At 39.6% G+C, this 18,651-nt stretch overlaps 1 protein-coding gene across 3 annotated transcripts in view; it reads right to left on the bottom strand.

The window, feature by feature from the left end:
* Positions 1 to 18,651, bottom strand: part of Dpy19l1 (dpy-19 like C-mannosyltransferase 1) — a 95,724-nt gene that overhangs the window by 63,802 nt on the left and 13,271 nt on the right. For all 3 annotated transcript variants that reach the window (XM_031345777.1, XM_031345778.1, XM_031345776.1), the window contains exons 2-6: positions 14,428 to 14,452; positions 13,738 to 13,825; positions 10,529 to 10,666; positions 7,198 to 7,318; positions 6,442 to 6,535 (exon numbers count right to left, since the gene is read on the bottom strand). In XM_031345777.1, coding sequence (XP_031201637.1) covers positions 6,442 to 6,535; positions 7,198 to 7,318; positions 10,529 to 10,666; positions 13,738 to 13,825; positions 14,428 to 14,452 — 466 coding nt within the window. The remainder of the gene's footprint in view (positions 1 to 6,441; positions 6,536 to 7,197; positions 7,319 to 10,528; positions 10,667 to 13,737; positions 13,826 to 14,427; positions 14,453 to 18,651) is intronic.

Here is an 18,651-nt window from a genome sequence, read left to right on the forward strand (position 1 = left end):
AGGGAGGGAGGGAGTTTGATTCAAATCGGCAAGATATATTTATTTTACAATGATCTCTAAGTTTTCTTGTTGTTTCCAAACTACAAGAGAATGTGATTCTCCAAAATAAGGGTATATATAAGAAAGAAGCCATTACAGAATTTCAAATGAAGATAAATGCAAAGGGGAGAATTCTTGGGAAGGTGGAGACTGAAGGCCCGAAGCTGCTTGTGGATAACCTAGGATGTGCCACATCTGAGGCAAGTGAAGGTAGCCTAGAGAAGGCCCGCCTACACAGAAGCAGAACAAGAGGGGCTCTAGAAGAGAAATACAAAGGTAGGAGTGCTGAAATTAAAAGTAAAAGAATAAGAACTTATATTTCAGTTGGAGGATTAATCAGAATACAGAAAATCAAGAAATCAAGATAACAAGCAATTATTTACACAATGAGTTTCACATTTAGGTTTTGGTGTCATTCCAAGATGCTACATTACATGTATTACAAATACTCCAAAATATAAAAGCCAAATCTAAAAATCTTTCTGGTCAGGTGAGGGACACTGACTGTGTAAGGACTATACATTCCTATATACATATGTATACATATAGCTATACATTCCTCTGCATCAGGTTGTTAGAAGCTGACTGTCATGTTGTTAGCTGCTGGCTGTCATGCAAATGACTGTGATGCAAAGCTATAGGAAAATCCCAGAGGGCACTCAGCAGATATTCCTATCAGATGGCATTAAACAGGTACTCCTATCAGATGGTATTGAGCAATATTCTTATTACCACCCACCCACCACCCAAAAGATTTGTAAGGTTTTGCTACTTTTGTTTTAAAAACCACTGGAAGAAAAACTATCTGTAAAAATAGAGTGAGGCAAACACACTGCCACGTCATCTAAGACTCTGGAGTCCTGGCTGCGTGATAAAGACTGGAGAACGAACCCAGGGTGGGTACATCACAAGGGACCTGTAAGGTCACAGACACACCGAAGCCAGCATGCCTCCTTCTCTTCCAAGTTGTGCTATAGTTAGAAAGCCAATGTAGTGAGTGACACCAAGCATGACCACAAAGCCCCGTGTGACATTGAGAACAGAGCGGATGAGATGCTGGCAAACAGTGTAAATGGCAATACTGAAACAGTCATCTTGTGGAAAGTGAGAAAGGAAGACAAGTCTTAACTAAGAACACCTAAGGCCTGGGACTGTGGAGACCTTAGTAATGAACTATGATGCAGGAGAGCACACAGTCCGGGCCCCTCTGAAAGTTAGTCAGTCTTACACTACTTGAGGTGAAACTTCTTAAAAATAAAATAAGCACTCTCCTTGAAAATTGAATAAACAGTTCTTTTTCATTCATTACTCAGCATATGCAAATAATGAATTAAATAAAGCTATGGATAATTTAATTTCTGTAAAAAGAACATTTAAAATGCAGAACCCACACTCAGAAGCTCTGTCTACATCCAAATCCCAAAGATGCAACTGAACAGCTCTCAGGAGATCTTAGAGAAATTACTTGATATTATCTAAACCTCAGTTTCAGCTAAAAAAAAAAAAACAAAAACAAAAACAAAAACAAAAAAAACCAGCTTGGTGGTCCCTAGATAGCTTAAGAATGAGAACTGGTCACAAGAATCAAAGGCAGAGTTGATGGTTTAGGAGTTTCTATTCTTGACCTCCAAGATCCAGGAATGGGAAAGTGGTTAAAGTTCAAGTTGACAGAAGCAGAAGTGACTCCATTTTCCCTACAGGACAACACTTCCATTAAATGACAAGAAGACTATCTTTAGAAAGCTTCCAAATGCCTAGCAGAGGACAATCAGAGAGTAAGAGGCCCTGCGCTGCTTCCCACATGGCTCTCCATCCCACATGGCTCTCCATCCCACCCTTTTTAACACTTTATACTAACCCAGCAACACAAGCACACTTCCTGAGTTTAACCAGCAGCTCCACAAACTACTGAATGGAGAATGAGGACATTGAACTTGCACCCACATCCAGCCAAAGTGAATAAGGGGACTTGTCAAAGAAGCCTCTGTGTTGCTGGTGTTGAGTAGAGACTGTAAACAGAGAAACTGAGCTTGTTTTCCTATTTGTCCTCAGAGACACCTTTGAGCAAGGTGGCAAGCTAACAAAATTATTTGGGGCTTACTACAAATGACAGGTCACACTGGATTTCAAATTGCAGAATGAAATTCCTACACACACACAAAGAACACACACACACACACAGGGGGCAGAGGAGAGAGAGAGGGAGAGGAGAGAAACTGACTAAATGCGTGTTTGTTCCTGTTCCAAGAAGCTTCTAACACAGTGGAGCTCAAGACCCAGTGGCCTTGGGGACATCCAAACCCCACTGCACAAAGAGAAGCCTTAAGAGGGGAAAGTGGAGGCCAAGTAAAGAAGCAGAAATGCCAGGAACCTCAGGATCAGGGCTAACTGTGGAATGATGGATGGCCCCTGTTGTTATGCCCTAAAGTCTACTGTCAGGAGACAGGATGGAATGTAGTTTCTAGTGAAGAGGTCAGCTCAGGAACTTTGGAAAATTCCACCAGACTCCTCCCCTCCTGGAAGAAAAAGGTCATAGAGCACATAGGCACTCCTCCCATCTGTAAGGGACTGGCTAATTACATTCCTCAGACCACAGGGGGTACGACCTGCATGTGAGGGAAGCCCAAGCATGGAGACACACTCCTCAGGGCAGATCGACCAACCTTAGCCATACACAGATAAGGGAACCCCTTGCTACTCCATTCCCTAAAGACCAATCAGTTTAAAAGTCACACTGTTCTGCCAATCACATTGTGCCTAGTGGCTGTTGCTCTATTCTACCCCTGAAAACTGTATAAAAACTGGCCTAATGGGCTGCCTCTCTCCAATAATAAATTTCTCTTGCTTTTGCATCAATCCCCAGTTCTACATTGTTCACTTAGGGGTGGGGGCCAGGGAGGGTTCTAGTAAGCTAAGGCTCATCAGAGTCTTACACTAGGATGTCATTCTTCTGCCTTCTCAGATCTGTGCAATTTAGAGGCTAATTCCTATCTTGGCTTATTGACATCTGTGTGTCAGGCAGCCTGAGCTCTACTTTGTGGTTACACAAATGGCAAAGACAGAGCTTGAAAATGAATGTTCACCAGCCATGCAGGCTATGGGGTGAGGACATCAAGCTTAGACAGTACAGAAGAGGTCAAAGGCAGTAAAGAAGGCAGAGCTGAAACAAGCTGTAGGTCTTGACCCTGGGAGGAGACCAGGTTCTGATGCGCTGAACCTAAGTTGCTCCCTCACCACCAGCTTGAATGTAGACCTCTAAAGGACTGCAACCACAGCAGAGAAAGCACTACAGTATAACCCAGCACAGACACAAGTACAAAAGCCCAAAGTTGTACTGATACTATTAGAGATGGTACAGTTGAGCACTGCTGTAAAGCACCTGTGTGCATTGTGTATGTGCATGTGTGTGTGTTTTATTATGTCCCTGCATTAAAGAACAGGGGACAAGCTCTGGGATAAGTCTTCAAGTGCTGTCTATAATTTTTGTTTATTTGAGAAAGGGTCTCTCATCATCCTGGAAATTGGATCAGTATGCTCAGTTGGCTGGACAAGGTTCACAGTATCCACCTGTCTCCACTGTCCCAGTGTTAGGATGTGCCATCATGCCAAGGCTTTGTTGTTGTTGTTGTTGTTGTTGTTGTTGTTGTTGTTGTTTTAATATGGTATAGTGGTTTGGATGAGAATGTCCCCCAGAGGCTCAGGCATTTCAGAATTTGTCCCCTGGTGTAGTGATGCTTGGAGAGATCCCATAGCCTTCTGGAGAAAGCAGAGATAGGGTTTGAAACTCTCTATCTTCACCTCACTTCCAGCTTGCTCTCTCAGCTGCCTGCTTCTCCTGCAATGCCTGCCTCCTGCTGCAATGCCTCCATGCCATGACAGACTATGCACCAGTAAGAGCATTCTCCAGAGGCTGCCTTGGGTCATGTTGTATTGTCTCAGCCACAGAAAAGTAACTAACACATGTGAGTTCAGGTGAAACCTCAGGTCTCCGCTCAGGTCTCCATGCTTGAAAAGCAAGATTCCCCAGCTCTGAAAATCCTCTTGAGGAAAACTGGAGTGCCAACCTACAAAACTGATTTCAAAGCTCCTAGCAGGTGGTGCTCTCTAGTATCATGTTGTGCTGAGTGTCTATTGTGTGCTTCTGGGGACAGATGGCACTTAGGGACCTTCTATGATCATCACTCAGTCTGAATCATGACCCACTGCTTGTTAAACTGCTAACTTCCTCTATTCACGTTGAAGTTTGAAACCAGCCTTGCACTAAGGTCTTCATCATTTAACTCACCCACGGCTCTAACTTTGATTGCCTCCTTGCCCATGGGGAACATGGACCCTCAGGTCAAACTGTCACCACACTGTCTGCTTCAGCTTCTGCCCCACCCTGGGATGCACTCCCAGATATTTCCAGCTATCTAAATCCTCTTACTCTTCAGGGCTGGGCTAGTGTCCCTCCCATCAGAACAAGCTTGTCCCTCCTCAGGATTCTAGACTTCCTCCCTTTCTTGCTGCCTGTCTTCTACTGATACGCATTATGTCACTGTGCTTACCTCACTACCTGATCACACCCTGTGATAGCTCACATTCTTAAGAAGACACTACCTAGCATAGATCGTAGGTGTTGACTGAACAACTGACCATGCACTGCCTATATGGAGAAGAGTGTTTACCATGATTAAGAAAGTTGTACAGGGCCAGTGCCACTAAGACCCCTTCAATGGGACCAAAACCTTCTATTCTCTTCACAGATATTACACCATACAAAACTTACAACAAGAATGTTAGGAAGTTAGCATGACTGTTTCCTCTAGAAAGGATGAGAGTCAACAATAAAAGCAGAGCTATCGGTGCAGCCTAGCAGCAAACATGTTTGCATTTATCTTACTTGAATCGACTCTCCTAAATACAGTAAAGTGTCTGTAAGAATTTAAATATATATAAATATATACTCATTTGTTTATAAATATATTTATCTATATATGTATATTTTATAAATAATATAAATATATACTTATATCTATAAGTACATATAAAATATTTATGTAATATTTATAGTTATGTATTTACATTTATATAATTTATTTTATATAATCTTTATATTTATATAGTATATTTATCTATAGATTTATATATTTACTGTTTATTTATAAATATAAATTACAAATATATTTCAATTTGACCTAGTTGCTGCTCCATTTGATAAGTACTTATCAAGTAACTGCAGTGTACTCAAAGACCAGCCTAAACACATAGGACTTTAAGCAGTTAAACTGAAAATGCAAAGAAGATAACAGGACACTGTGAGCCCAACTCCTTTCCGCTAACCAAGTGGAAAACCATATTCATGTACATTCAGTCCTGCACTACAGTCAGTCAGTAAGCAGTAGAAAGAAATGTCTAAGATACTTTCAAGGTCAGATAAACTCAAGTGGCAGAGGAGATGGCTCAGGTATCAAGTGCTTATTACTTTGCAAACATGAGGACCTACCTCTGTCCAATCCATTAGAACCCATGAAAAAAGGTGGGTAATCCTCACTTGTAATCTTAGCTCTCAGGAAAAGGAAAGAGATGGATTTCCAGAGCTTGCGGTCAGCTAGCATAGCCTACTTGGCCAGTTACCAGCAAGAGACCTAATCTCAAATGTTTGGCAGTGCCTAAGACATTCAACATTGTTCTCTTACCTCTACACACAAACACCCCTACATTCATGTGCACCCACATATGCATACAATGCACATACACACAAATGAAATACAATAGTTCAGACAAACATACACATATTGCAATATACCATCAAAACAAAAAGGAAAATACAAACATAAAACCTTTAAATACTATCACTACTTATGTTGCAAGAACATGACTTGACTATGAAGGTAGGTAGATTGCAAACAGTTGTATGGAATATACCTACACTTTAACACTAGCAAAGCAATGGCCATCACTATCATCTGATAAGCGATACTTTCACATTTTATAAAAATGATACCTGTGAACCTTTAGCATTTGCCACACATGCCCACCATATTCTATTTAAGTCTCTAAAACAATGGTCCTCAACCTGTGAGATATGCCCTTTTGGGGGTCATTGCTTATCAGATGTTCACATTACGACTCATAACAGAAGCACAATTATAGTTCTGAAGTAACAATGCAGTAATTCTATGGGTAGGGGAAGACAACAACATGAGGAACTGTATTAAAGGGTCACAGTCACGACGTGAGGAAGGTTGAGAACCACTGCGTGAAAACAACCTGAAATGTGATTACCATAACAACAGTGAAATCAGATAATCACAAACAAATATTTCAAAAACACTATTAAAATTGAGCAATAAGTTATCAATAATTATTAACTAAAGACTTTTTATTATATTTTGCAAATAAATACTAAGATATTCTTACCTTAAATATGTACCATATATGAAGAATAATGCCATCATTAGTCCATTTAACATAAAAATTACAGCAACATAAAAGCAAGCAGGATCACCCAATCCTTTAAAAATAAACAAAACATATGTTTCAGCCACAAATTATGTTATGAGTCTGGCAATTTACATTAAACTGTGCTTACTGTGAAACAGTTGCCAGATAAATGGTTGCCTTGGTTCCCATATGAAAACAGGACATGCATGCAGGAGACTGATGAGAACAGTACTACTCAGCTACGCTGGTCTGCAGACAGGCTGCAAACCTGATGACACACCTTAAGGAGGTAAAGGGCGGGGGGCGGGGAGGGGTTGGCCTACTACAGCAGAGCAAGGCAGAGGCAACAGCATGGCCTCCGAGAGGAAGGCTTCTGCAGCAACAGTGACCCAGATGGAGTGAAGCTACCCTGGGAAGAGCATAGCTACTTTATGACAAATACCTTGCTATAAAAAAGCTCAAAGTCCTTGGAAGGGTGGAATCTACACATCCCAGGTAATACCTGAACTAATCCAGCCCAAGGGCCACAATGTGACCAAAACAGCTTCCTGTTCATTTCACTTTGCTCAGCCATGTGATTGCCCTGTGACCATGGAAGCAAACCAGCCTGCCCAAATTTGAGACTTGCAGAATACAAGAGCATAATAAAATGGTTGTTACTTATAGCACTAAGACTTCAGTAAGGCTTCTGTAGTCAGACAGACAACTGAAAAACATGACAAAGGAGCTCACCCTCACAGCTTTCAATCGGACTGAGTCCTTCTCCTCGGGTAACTGTCCAGCATATCTTGGTTTGAATGCCAATCAAATCCATTATTTTGGTATAAATCCGGTACCAGCTGGCTAAGATCACCTTTTTAAAGAAAATAAAAAACTCATAAATAATTTTCAAGCCAGGCAGTGGTGGCACATTCCTTTAATCCCAGCACTCAAGAGGCAGAGGTAGGAAGATCTTTCCGAGTTTGAAGCCAGCCTGTTCTACAGCATGAGTTCCAGAAAAGCCGGGTTCCCCAGAGCAACCTTGTCTTGAAAATGTAAATAAATAAATAAATAAATAAATAAATAAAAAATAAAAAACAAAATAAGTTTTCATTATTAGATATGTTTTAGAGTTTTTCATAATTGTCAAAGTGTCTTCTCATGCTCCAGTGTTTGGCTCCTTCTATATCTAGTTACACAGAAGACCACTATAAAGAATATTCTTTTCTACAAATGTATCAACACAAATTCCAAATAAGTTAAAATATAAACATAAGTACATAACTATAAAGAATAAATATTTTACATGCATATTTAAAAGTTGTAAGTTAAAAGATTCATGGGCATAAAATGCTGCATAGGAAAATATGTATCCATAGATAAAAAGATAAATATTTCATTAATGTCATAATCATAACATCTTATGTATAAAAAAATGAGTCTTTAAGAAACCCAAGAGAAACAGATACAAGGGAGCATAAACAGGAATTCTTTTTCAAAATAGAAATGGATATTTATATAGCACTGAAAGCATTCATATACATGAATTAAATAAAATGCACCAAGTACTTATAATTTCCTTGTCTATCAAAATCAACAAGGATGCAAATCAACATTTCCCAAACTGCTGTTGGCAGGGATTCAGTCGGTATAACCTATACAAGAAGGCTTTTGGCAATATGCCCACAAATCATTACAACGCATATTCTGCTAAACTGAAGAGCTATATTCACTAATTTATAGTTTTAAAAAATGAATAAATGTTTTATTGGTGGTTTCATCAATTTTATTACAAACTTATACATATCTTGGAGGAAGGAATCTTATTTGAAAAAACCCCTCCAAAAGACTGACCTATAAGCAAGTCTGTGTGGCATTTTCTTTGATTAATGATTGATGTGAGAAGGCCCAGCCCATGTGGCTCGTTCTACCAATGGGCTGGCTGTGGGGAGCAAGGAGCATCCTTCCATGGTCTCCTCTCCAGTCCCTGCCCTTCCTCCAAGTTCCTGCCTTGAATTCTCAGCTGATTTTTCTCAATGGACTGGGAACATTAGATAAACTATCTAAACTCTTTCCTCCCCAAGTTCTTTTTGGTTGTAGTGTTCTATCAAAGCAGTAAATCTAAATAAGGCAGATATGTATAATAAAGATTTAGATTCACAGATGTTTGCTGCCACTTTGCTTAGAATATTCACAAGCACGAAAAGTTGAGATGTCCATAGAAGATCATACATACAACCATTACAAATGGCACACTAGCAGCCATGGTGACAAAGAAGAACCCTGTCTTGAAATGAAAGTGGTGGAGAGGGTGACTACAAGTGTCCCCAAAGACAAAACATACACATAAAAAATACAGCACACCCTGTAATCCCATGTTGGTATGCACTCACTGATAAGTGGATATTAGCCCAAAAGCTCCAAATAACCAGGATGCAATTCAAAGACCACATGAAGTTCATTAAGAAGGAAGACCAAAGTACGGGTGCTTCGGTCCTTCTTAGAGGGAGAACAAAATACTCACAGGAGCAAATCTGGAGATAAAGTGTAGAGCAGAGACTGAAGGAAAGGCCACCCAGAGACCGTCACACCTGGGGACTCATCTCATACACAGTCACCAAACCCAGAAACTATTGTGGATGCCAAGAAATGCATGCTAAAAGGAGCCTGATATGGCTATCTCCTAAGAGACCCTGCTAGAGCCTTACAACTACAGAGGCAGATGCTTGTAGCCAACCATTGGATTGTGTGCAGGGTCCCTAATAGAGGAGTTAGAGAAGGAACTGAAGGAGTTGAAGGGGTTTGCAACCCCATGGGAAGAACAATATCAACCAACCAGCCCCCCCAGAACTCCCAGGGACTAAACCACCAATAAAGGAGTACACATGGCTCCAGCTGCATATGTAGCAGAGGATGGCCTTGTCATGCACCAATGGCAGGAGAGGTCCTTGGTCCTATTAAAGCTTGATAGATGCCCCAGTGTAGGGGAATCAAGGGCAGGGAGGTAGGAGTGGGTAGGCAGGTGGGGGAACACCCTCATAGAAGCAGAGGGAGGGAGGATATGATAGGGTGTTTCTGGGAGGGAGGGAAACCGGGAAGGGGATAACATTTGAAATGTAAATAAAGAAAATATTCAATAAAAAAAAAAAAAAAGGAAAAAAAACAAAAACAAAAGAAAAAAAGAAGGTAAGGGAAGATGTGAGCTTTTTAAGAAAGCCTGACTTCAAGTCACAAAGGAATTGGTTCTCAGCCCAGGACCCAGAAAAATATTTAAGAAATGTATTAAATGAATCAAATGAAGGCAGGGAAGATAATGAAAGTCTAAAACTGTTACCAGTATAACAATCTTCCTCCTTTACCTCCTGGATGAGCTCATCTTCCTTCAAGCCCTGCCCAAGAAAACGCTCTCAATGAAAAGAGGAACCCTAGAGATGCTGCCCAAGAGAGGGAAGCATGTGTCCCTAGGGAAGTAAAGATGCTATCCTAGGGAGGGAAGGATGCTATCCTAGGGAGGGAAGGATGCTATCCTAGGGAGGGAAGGATGCTATCCTAGGGAGGGAAAGGGAGGGAAGGATGCTATCCTAGGGAGGGAAAGGGAGGGAAGGATGCTATCCTAGGGAGGGAAGGATGCTATCCTAGGGAGGGAAGGATGCTATCCTAGGGAGGGAAAAGGAGGGAAGGATGTTACCCTAGGGAGGGAAGGATGCTATCCTAGGGAGGGAAAGGGAAGGAAGGATGCTATCCTAGGGAGGGAAAAGGAGGGAAGGATGCTATCCTAGGGAGGGAAGGGATGTCTTCCTATAGAGAAATGAGTTCTTATCTGACAAATGACCCATGGCAGTCATAGCTGGCTCTTGCTATAAAGTCACCAAAAAAATGGAAGTCCCTAATTTTCTAATAATGCCATCACAATTATAGATCCCAGAGATTCAAAATCCCCCCCAATAAACTCTTTCATGTGGTGAATATTTTTTATTAAAAAGTAAAATAAAATTTAGTATGGTAAATCAGAACATAAGAGTTAGGCTCACATTTAATTTTTAAAAAGCATTTTTTTTCATGAAAAATCACAACAGTAACTTACCTCAGGATAAAGGTTGAACCTTTTTAATGTGTTAATAACAAGGGGGTATTCAGTCAGCTTGTCATTCATTATCATCCATACTCCATTCAAAAATGAGGGTGCTTCCACAATAGTCTTAAAGTAAGAATAATACAGCCCCTGAAAGAAGGATATGCTCCAGTTATAACAAAAAGTACATAGCTATTCATCTTCTTAGATTACAAATACTTAAAAAAAAACAAACACTGGTTTTGAGAAACTGAGCACTCAAGCAGGTAATAGCTACAATTAATTTCACAGGTTTCTGATCATTTATAAATTCTTAGGTTACTAAAAAGTACATTTTAGAAGAATTTCATCATAATAAAAATAATTGAATGGAAAAATAGCTTCAAAAATAGTATCAGAATTTAAATATGTATACATGCAATTCAGCATTTGCCATGTATGATGAATCTATTCATTACCCAAAAATGACAGTCTTATTTCCTCCAAATTTACATTCAAAATCTAAATGTGTTTTTTAAAAAGACTGAACATTATACACATTCCTATTAAACAATAATTTTACAGATCATTTTCTACCATAGCAACACAGCCTAAGAACTGACATGGGGAACTGGGAGGGGTTGCATTTTGAGAGAACTAGGAAAGTTTAGTCTGACATGCTACTTTAAAAAGGACTGTAGCAAAGGTGAAATGACATGAGACAAAAAAATATGTAGCTCACTTGGCTGAGTGCTCACCAGCATGCAGGAGGCTCTGAGTTCAATGCCGGCCACTACATACACCTAACACTTTAAGCCCTGTGCCAGGGCCATCTTCAGCTCCAAAGTAAGTATGAGCCAGGTAGGGAAACAGAAGATTCCTCCTCACTGAATAGATAAATAAAATAAAACAAAAACAACGTCCCCTGACAGTCCATGAAGCTTAGGCAAGAGTCTGAGAGGCAGTGTAAGACACAGAGGCACACAGGGCAAATAAATGCCACCTTCTCTTCAGTTTAACCAGAGTGGGACCACCTGCCAAGCTCTGAGCACAGAAAGGTGACTTCCTACTACCCAGAATGTCTCCATAGAGACAAAGTTTGATTCTGCCGTGAGGACTACCTCACATAATGCTTTCTAAAATAAGACAGACTTCCTACTGTATTAGGTCAACAGGGTCTCTAACACCTTCTTGTAGGCCAGAACCAGTGAATATGGTCTCCCTGGAAACAGGGTCCTTGATGTTACAATCAAGCTGAAGTAATGGTAAAGAAGATTCAGATGACTCTGCTTTGAACACAGCCTTACGGCATGGAAATATAGCCATAAAGGACAAAAGGACCAAGAGGACAGAAACAGAGACTGAAGAACAACGTAGCAATAACCCAAGGAAACCCAAACAGGCAGCAAACACCAGCCGGCCTCAGGGAGAGGCACTTGGCCCATCCCTTCTAGACTCTGGGACTGTCAGAAGCCCCCAAACTACTGCATCTACCTGCTCTATGTTTCATTCTAGAAGCATATTAACATTTTACTTAATGACAAAACACACAACTTTAAATATTTAAGTAACAAAAATTTTAAAAAGCATTATTTATCAAATTGGAAGAGAATACCAAGTCACCCTACTTGGTATTCTAAGTGGAACACAGCATAGCATAGAGACAGACTTCCAGAAAACTCTAAAACTCATTTAATAACTATATTTTTAGTACTGAGCTTAACATTTTTATTCTATTAAAAAATAATTTGAAATTAATACTCTTAGATTAAAACAAATTTAATATCAAGTAAAATACATCAAATCCTAAATTTTAATTTAAAAATTTTAATATAAATTCATGACTTATTGGGTTTTTTGTTTTTTTAAAAAAGAGCTTCCTAGTTCTGCTCACTAAAAGGCCAACTCTCAACAGCCCATGCAGTAGCAGTGAACATCTGCAGCACAGAGGTCCTGGTCGCTACATGCCACCTACAGCTGGGTAGGAGATACCGTGCAGCACCCCAAAGGAAGGAAGACTCGGACACCGACACCGAGGAAACACTAGTGAGGTCACACTGAGGTCAGCACAGCCAACTGCAGACACTGGACAGTTCCAGACACCAAAGGTTACACCATATGTGCCAATCAATCTACTGATTCTGACTAGAAGATGTGAGAGAATCAATTTATTTTTATGGGAAAAAAAAACACTATAAATAAAAGAATGGATCATTTTCCTGTCTTTCTACTAATTAGTAAGCCTAGAAAAGACACTGAAGCAATGTTGTAGGAAAATTATTTTCAGAGTTACAAATCAGCATGTGCAGAAAAATAATAACAGTGTCTATTCAAAAAAGATGCATGAACTACACGGATGGCTGGGCTCTAAGAAGGACTCAGCCAGACCACTCCTTCAGCTACTCCCCAGACTGAGCATCTGAGAAGGAAACCAGTCCCTCTGTTAACCTTGAGATGGGAAGTATTCCTTCCACAAAGTAGTCATATTTTCCATTAGTCTCTAGAAAACACAGGAGATGGGGACATAGTAAGAACATGAGTTACATCCATAAACAAGTCTATACAACATATCTATGTTGAAGAATTGGAAATATATATATAAATACATATATTATATATACATGTATATATTATATATACACACATATACATATATATACATATGTATATATATGTATAATACATATGTACATATATATACATATATGTGTGTGTATAATATATACATGTGTATATATATATGTGTGTGTATATATATGTATTTATATATATGTATATATATATGCATATATATGGGGATATATGGTTCCTCAATAGATAAAGGGCAGAAAAACAAAACAGAAAGAGGGACTTACAAATTGAAGACCCAGTGATACCGCAGGTAAACATAAGTACAGATAGTTTGCATCTTCAGTTAAGGACATCAGCTGCTATCAAGTGCCAATCAGCTCATTCAAACATTTTCATTTGATGGTGCTAAGAAATTACTAGGGACAAAAAGTCCTTTGAGGAACTGCAAATGTAGTAACACAAAAATTAAGTCTAATTTCCTTTAAACAGAGACGGGTAAAGAATATGGATGACTGTGTGTTATCTGAGGTGAAGCTACAAGATAAGGAGGGAGAACTGTCTACTCCTTTCCTTTGGGAATGTCTTGTTGAAACTTTTCATGCCAAAAAAGCTTTAAAATACTTAGAGTTCCAAAATACTACAATGAAATACTATACACACACAGAACTAACCATTTCAGTGCGGAAAGCCATCTCCCTTTCCAGCGTTGAGAGGTGAGAAAAATGCCGATCATTTTCAAAGAGGTGCGTTATGTGGCTCCTGGAAACATTCAACAACAGGGCGGTCAGCGCTGAGGCTGTGAGAGCTACTTCAAAGGCAAAGGAAATGCCCCACAGAGTGCAGACCCTTTGCAACAAAACTGAAACACCATCGTATCTATATCTGTTTTCTACCAAGTTTTAACAATTCTACTAAAAGTCCTCTCCATAAGAAAGCACATTCCAATTAGATTTTAACATTAAAATAAACCATAATGATATTTTAAGTGATGTACTATAAAATTATAGATCACACTGAATGTGCCATTGGGTACCATTCAAAAACTGCCTGGTTCACAAAATTCATACATTTCTCCACCCAGAAGATTAAAAACATCAATCTAACATTCAACATGTACACTATATTAATGTTATGCAAATTAGAGTATCAAATATAGCCTCTTTAATAATAGATAACCTAATATAACAGTTTTATTATTCTGATCCTGATTTATCAAATAGACTAATCTTTCAGAAGACAATGGTATAAACAAGATACACCCATCCTATGATACAGGAGCTATTCCTTTAAATACATGGGCTATAGCTTTGGTAAGTTATGAACATTTACATAATACATATCATTGAAAAAAAAAATCTTACCAGTGCAATACGGCTGCAAAGGAAGCTGAAAGAAAAAGAAATTTATATTACTATTTTAGCATGAAGAAATACTTTCTCCTTATAGATAAGCACTTCCAAAGAGATCCAGCACATTCGGGGCCTGATGGCTATAGACCTCATAAACACTCCTGAGATAAACTGGCAAAGCCTCAACTGAAGAAAGGTTGAACCAGGCTTAGCATCTAGGAAAGTCTATGACCCTTCAAAAGTAGCTCTGTGGTTAAGGCTGCACTGCACCACGAGCAGATCACGTTCCAGCTACACAGTTTTCATTCACTCCCTCACACACTCCATATAACATGTGAGGCCCTATTGCTGCCAATACTATATGGGAACCACTGGATCAAAAGCACCCCAAAAGGACCACAGAGGAGCCACAATTACTGGTGGACTAGGGTTACCAGTGAAATAATGAAAGAAATGTACCAAGTACCACCACCTTTGTAAACTACCTTAGTGCCTGGAAGGCACTTTTCAGGAAGTCCCACTCCTGTAAAAGTGGAAGGAGAAGAGACAGAGAAAGAAAGATTCAGGGTAAGGCCAATAGTAATACAGATCATATCTCAGAATGCTTCATGTTCTGCCCAAGTACAAAGATCACTCACTGGAGACACATCTGACTAGAGACTTTGTGTTCAGAAACAGGGTATACATATTCAGTTATACAAATCACTTTTCAATTACCCTTGAGAAAACTTCTATAAGGTAGTACAAAGGGGGAAAACTCTTATCCTCAAGGATTGGGACAAAAAGTGTTTCAAATATCAATTTTTTTCATGTTTTGAAATATCTGCTTATATAATGACATAGCTGGGGATAGCACCAATATCTGAATACAAATCTATTTATGTCTCTGAAATACTGTACAGTCAGAGGTACTTTGATACCATATTTTTAGGGTACCTGCATTTTCACAGACTCATCCTAAGGTCAGGTGTAATAGTTTTCCACCTGTGCCCACATGTCAACACTCAAAGAGTTTTAGACTTTGTAGCTTTGGGAGTTTAGATTAGGAGTATTCACCCTATTTTACATGTTTTCTAATGTCCATGAAATATTCCCTATGCTAATAATACTTGTTACTGATATACAAATCCCTGGAGACTATTGATTATGCTATTATCAACTTATTTTAAATTTTCCATTTTAGACAGTATTACTAGCAAATGCTAATTTTTTTTTCTGTTTTACAATTTTACCATTAGCATCTTCTACTCTTCTACTTGGCCAGTATCTCATAGAATATCCTAAAAAAAAATTCTGGTAAAAAAAAAAATGCTTGGATTGACTTCTCTTACTTGAACAAATTTCATCTTCTATTCTGTAGTGAAAATAAGGATTTGTCAAGGTCACCTTCTTTTGTTTTATTTTCAATAATTTATTTAATCCATTCACTTAACATCCCAATCACTAGCCCCACCCCTCCTCCAAGTCCCACTCTTATAAATCCTTACTCTCCCTACCCTCTCCCTTTCCTTTCTCCTCAGAGAAGTGAAAACTGCCTTGAGACATCTAGTCCCAGCCCTGCCCTGCCCTGCCCTTAACCCTGCCCTGGGACATCTAGTCCCAGGGGAACTAAGCACATCCCCTCCCACTGAGACCCAATTAGGCAGTCCAGTTAGGGGAAGGGGATCCAATGGCAGGGAACAGAGACCAAGACACCCTGTTCCTATTGTTAGCGGACCCACCCACAAATCCTTCAATAGAAAACTTGTCTTGCCTACAAGATATGCAGGAGAAAAGGTAGAACAGACACTGAGGGAACAGCCATCAATGGCTGCCCCAACTTAAGACCCACCCCATGGGGTAGAGCCAACCCTCAGTACTATTAGTGACACTATGCTATGCTAGCAGACAGGAACCTAGCATAACTGCCTCCTGACAGGTTTCATCCAGCAATGGATAGAAACTGATGCAGAGACAAACAGCCAAATATAAGCGGAATTCAGGGAGTCTTGTGGAAGAGTGAGGGATAGAATTGAGTGAGATCTACAGAAGCAACTAACCTGGGCCCATGGATGCTCAGAGAGACTAAATCATCAACCAAAGATATGTAGGGTTACTGACCTAGTAGCCTTACATATTTGTAGTAAATGTGCACCTGTGCTTAACATACCATAATCTCTTGGGAGAAGATGGAAAATGCCAGATGTCTTTAGTGCCTTTAATCGGTTCCTTTAACACCAGTGTAGACAATAGCAAGTCCTGGCACTTTTCAATCTCTTCCGTTCAAGTGAGTGGCAACATCAAACACTTACTACACACCTACCCAGCACTTTGGAGGAACTTTATTGCAGGAAATCAGTAAGTCCCACAGCTTCCCTATGGTGGTGGGCAAGAGTAAGTCCTCAGTTATGAAGAACTGGGGCACACTATAGTTGAGTAGCTTGCTGGATGACATACAACAGATTGGTCAAACTAACAGGCTAGCTTTAAGACTTCAGACCTAAAATCCACAAACTGTATGTCCTCTACAAGAGGATGGAAAGAAAGACAGTGCCAAATTCTCAGCCATCTTGCTCACAAAGAATTCCTAATCTCAGTCCCTCTTTAATTTAAATAGAAAAGAACAAAACTGCTGCAATGAATCCCTCAATATAGGAAATATACTTTATACTAATTATTAGAGACTGGGGGAAGGCTCAGTCCGGGAAATGTTACCACACAAACTTGATAAGCAACCCAGCATTCAAGTGAAAAGCTGGGTATAGTAGCTAACAGCATTTGTAAAGCCCAGCCTTGGAGAGACAGAAGGGAGGATTCCCTAGGCTCACAGGTCAACCAGCTTAGTCTAATCTTCAAGCCCCAAGCCACAGTGAGACTCTTGTCTCAATAAAACAAAGTGCACAGCTCCTGAAAAATAATACCCCTGGTTCATCTGGCTTCTATAGGCACAAGCACATTAATATAGGCACCCACACACACACACCTATATATGCATACACACTGAAGTGCACACACAGAGACATATGTACACATACAGGCTCACAAATAGAGTAAAAGCATTTCTTATATTATTGTTTGGAGATACTTTATTTAAAATGATGCACAGTGTGTCATTTGAAGTTCCAGAAAGATACTGCTTTATGAACCTGTGATTTAGGAATAAAGATAAAGTGACAGAAACTTCTAAAATCATTTCTGCACTGTTCTTGGCTTCAAAAAAGAATATTCTAAATTAGTTTCTCTAAATTTATGTCAGTAATTAATTATTAACCTTTTTCTATTTGGTGTGTTGTGTATATGGGGGGGCGGTGAGTCTAGCAATATAGGCAATCTTCTCTCCACTTAAATAAGCATGTTCTTTTTATGTTCTCAGTAGTGGAGTTTTTATTATTAAAAACAAACTTTAAAAAATCTGCAAATTAAAAAAACAATTCAAATATCAAGGAAAGATAATTGCAGAAGATTTCATCCCTTACTATGATGGTTTTGAAAACCCTGCCACTTTGACTGGAAGCATCCATACTTCCCATACCAAAACTCAATCAGGCGCTGGGCTCTTAAACAACTAACTCTTAACTATGTTGCCCAGTAACAATTCTCAATCTTGTGGTATTTAAGGTGAAACAATACAAACAAAACTATATGTGTCTCTTTGCATCTAGACTTTAGCTACACAGACTGCCCTGCAGAAGGGAGTTTAGAAACAAAGTTCCTGAATTTACTCCAGTAATTGTTAGTCTGCATACACAGATGGGGTTCAAATGAGTTAGAAATTACTGTGTATAACCAAGTTTGATGGAAGGGTATAAATTAACACTAAACCCCGTCCTTGTAGTAAAGCTAAAATCAAGCCATACACTTAGATGTAATCTTGTCTCCATTTACTTCCTGACAGTGCATTGGAGTAAGTCAAGGGCCAAGCCTCAGGACTTTCTGCCATGTTAGTAAGCAGGCATCCAGGACCCTGTTTTCCGAGTTTGTCTCAGCTTACTGAACCAGCATAGGTGTGGGAAACCAGGCAACTGGATATCTTGCTTTACTGGAGCTCTTGACAGCCAAGTTTCTCCTGCCCAAGACACACTTCACCCCACCTATGGTGACTCACATTCCAACCACAGCTCAAGAATCCAGGGAGATGTGGAAAGGAGTTTAGCAGAGCCAGGTATGAGTTACCTCTTCTCAAGGTGATGCTCAGTGGAGTTCCATAGACCCTCAATCATCACATTGCTCTTGGCTACACTGCTGACGATGAGACCT

The sequence above is a fragment of the Mastomys coucha genome, unplaced genomic scaffold (genome assembly GCF_008632895.1).
Source record: "Mastomys coucha isolate ucsf_1 unplaced genomic scaffold, UCSF_Mcou_1 pScaffold23, whole genome shotgun sequence".
Taxonomy (NCBI): Eukaryota; Metazoa; Chordata; class Mammalia; order Rodentia; family Muridae; genus Mastomys; species Mastomys coucha.